This window comes from Physeter macrocephalus, chromosome 14 (assembly GCF_002837175.3).
Source record: "Physeter macrocephalus isolate SW-GA chromosome 14, ASM283717v5, whole genome shotgun sequence".
In the NCBI taxonomy this organism is placed as follows: domain Eukaryota; kingdom Metazoa; phylum Chordata; class Mammalia; order Artiodactyla; family Physeteridae; genus Physeter; species Physeter macrocephalus.
In genome coordinates, this window is record NC_041227.1 from 75,922,837 (window position 1) to 75,926,040 (window position 3,204).

At 55.0% G+C, this 3,204-nt stretch overlaps 1 protein-coding gene across 1 annotated transcript in view; it reads right to left on the reverse strand.

Annotated features, from left to right (window-relative positions):
* Window positions 1-570, reverse strand: part of SMURF1 (SMAD specific E3 ubiquitin protein ligase 1) — a 100,137-nt gene extending 99,567 nt beyond the window's left edge. The window contains exon 1 of the mRNA XM_028500125.2: window positions 246-570. Within this exon, the coding sequence (XP_028355926.1) occupies window positions 246-300 (55 nt within the window). The 5' untranslated portion in view covers window positions 301-570. The remainder of the gene's footprint in view (window positions 1-245) is intronic.
* Window positions 571-3,204: the final 2,634 nt, after the last annotated feature.

Consider the following 3,204-nt stretch of genomic DNA (forward strand, 5'->3'; position numbering starts at 1 on the left):
GGAAGCGAGAGGGCGGATGGGGGTGAGAAGCTAGGGGGCGGGGCCGGGGAGAAGCGAGGGGGCGGGGCCGGGAGGGAGCAGCGAGGGGCATTCGCCGAGGGGGGCGACCAGGTCCTGGGACAACGGCCGGCGTGGGGGAGGGCCACTTCCCCAGGGCGCCCTGCGAGAAATTCCGGGGCTGCTGAGGGGCCGTGCGGGGTGCGAGTGGGCGCCGGGTGTCGGCGGTGGCCTCCCGCCAGCCGTACCTGTCAGACGGATCTTGATGCTGGAGCCGTTCCTGCGCGTCCCGGGGTTCGACATCTCCCGCCAACGATCGGGCAACCGCGGATCCAGCGCTGCCGCCCCCCGGCCCGGCCCGGCCCGGCCCCGCCGCCGCCGCCGCCTCAAGGTTACGGCTCCGGGCTGGGCGCCGGGGTCCGAGCCGGGACACAAACTCCGCGGCCCAGGCGTCCGGGCGGCTGGCGGATGGTGGAGCCGGGGGATCGGCGCTCGACCCGGCGCCCCCGACCGTCTCTCGCTCCCAGCCGAGCCCAGTGCGGAGCCGCCGCCGTCGCCGTCGCCGCCGCCACCACCACCACCACCTCAGAGCCGGACGCCCGCCGCCCTCGCCGCTTCCGCCGCCACCGCCTCCCGGAGCCGCGCGCGCTCCCGCCGTCGTGCCGGCCCGGCCCTGCGCGCGCCCGGGTCGTGCAGCCCCACGCCTGCGTGCGTGCGCGCGCCCGCGGGGATGGCTGGGCGGGGCGCGCCGCGGCGCGCGGCTGCGTCGCCCGCTCAACCCAGGGCGCTAGGGGTCCGGAGTCGGTGGCCGGGTTCCCTGCACCCGTCGGACCGGGAGGCAGGAGGAGGAGATCGGGGACTGCGGCCGAGCGCTTCGGAGGCCCGCGGTACCCGGCGCGGTGTGCAGAGCCGCGGGGCCGGGAGCGAGCGCCGGGCACACACCTAGGCGGGCGGGACGGCTGGGCCAGCGCGTGGTCGCCTTCGGTCTTCGCCACATTCTCGAAGGGAACCGGTTTGCCGATGCGAACGTTGAGGTTCAGAGAACGGAATCGATTTTCCAGGTCTCTCACTCAAGGCTCCGAGCTCCTGAGAGCTGTCGAAGGGGGGCTTACAGGAAACCGTGGCCTGTTACTACACCAAGCACTTTGCACGAATAGGCATGCAATCCCAGTTTATTTACTTTTAGTAAAGAGCGTCTAGACAACGCAATTTCAAGGGAGGGACTTCTCAAAGAGACAAAGTCCCCTAGGTGTGTTCCGGGCAACTAGTGCGCTCTATTGACCCGTAACAAAGTTGCCAGAATCGCAGGAAGTGCCATATATGGACAAGGTAAACAAGGTGCGAGAGACGGATGAAGAGGTAGATAAGATGATTGTCATTATCCAATCTGCATACAGTTTAGCCAAACAAAAAGGGAGCTTTACGTCCTGTGTTTCCCTGCCTTCTGTTAACACTTCTCCCACAGTCGCAGGGTAGAACTAAAAGCTCATTATGCTTTCTCCAGCAAACAAACAAAGTCCTCTGTTTGTTAACCCGTTACAGAGAGGAAATACTGTGTTGATAGAGAGGAAAAGCTGGGTTTGTTCATCAGACTTGTTTTTGACCCACTACCTGATTCTTTGAATGCCTTTTTTGGTTTGTGTCCTAAGGAGACCAGGCTCTGAGCCCTAGCAGCCACCCCTTGCAGCCAGAGCCCTTTCTTGGGGTCAGAGTCTTCAGAATAGATCCCTCTTCCTGGAGCCCCTTGACATGTCCACCTACTCAGGCTGAGCTCAAGACTCTCTCCTGGGCTGGATTCAAGGCTGCCTCTCAGCCTCAGTCAGTGACATAAAAGGACAGGCCTAGATCGTTTCTATGGCCCCTTGCAGCTCAGACTTTGATTCTAGTGAAATATCCAAGAATACAAACTATGTAGAGTCAACAGAGCAGTAGATCCAGAATCCAGCTCTGTTTCTCTTTGAGGCGATTGTCACTGAGTTCCTGGATCAGAATCAATCCATTTAGATCCTGCAATGCCTCGAGTAATCCCCATTCTTCTTTCAGGCGGGTCAGTATTTCTCCCTCTGCTTCATTCCCATATTCAAGAAGTCTCTTCTCTGTAAACCAGACTAAACGTCTTTCTTTCTCTGCTTACCTGGGTGCCGGCCCCTGTTATTACCTCAGCTGTTTCTTACCTGAAAACCTTTCATTTCTTAACCTCATTGTTTTCTTACCTTCCTAGATGTCTGGGCCTTTTCTTGTTTCCTCAACACCTGAGTCAGGCCACTTCTGGAGGTTACTGGATTGCATTTCATTTATCATTAACAAGTAATACATGGCTAGGGACAAGGAACATAAATAAGTCAGAGCTCCAGCACTTCCGAGGCTCTGTTGGTTGGATGAAGCAGACAAGAACTGAGAATGATACAGTGATGGAGATGTGCACAGAGGCTAGGAATAGGACCAATCCACCTGGGAGGAGAGAGATGGGAAGAGCTTAGAAGAGTCACAGAAGATCTTGATCTAGGGCTTTAGAGGCAAGTTTAAGTTCAAGTTTGTTGGGCATAGACGTGGGGAAGGGCGTTGTAGACAGAGGGAACAGCATGTGCAAAGGCAGGAAAGTGAATGCATTTCCCAGCGCAGTTTTCAGTGTAAGTGCAGTCTCGTAGCTGCTGGATCTTCTCTCCTTACACCCTACTCCATTAAAAGTTGATAGAGATGATAAAAGATATTTGCCCACTTAAAAATCATCACCCACAATTTTGTGCTAAGGCTGTAGGCAAGCCCTTATATTGAATTTAAGATGTACCTTGATACCCTTTCATTCTGTATCAGATGTGTCAAAAATTCTGTCAGCCCTCTGTATCCACGGGTTCTGCATCTGTGGATTCAACCAATCTCTGATCGAAAATACTCGGAAAGAAAAATTCCAGAAAGTTCCCCAAACCAAAACTTGAATTTGCCCTCTGCACCAGCAACTATTTACATGGCATTTACATTGTATTTGGTGTTATAAGTAATCTAGAGATGATTTTAAATATACAGGAGTACAATGAGGTATCACCTCACACCAGTCAGAATGGCCATCATCAAAAAATCTACAAACAATAAATGCTGGAGAGGGTGTGGAGAGAAGGGAACCCTCTTGCACTGTTGGTGGGAATGAAAATTGATAGAGCCACTATGGAGAACAGTATGGAGGTTCCTTAAAAAACTAAAAATAGAACT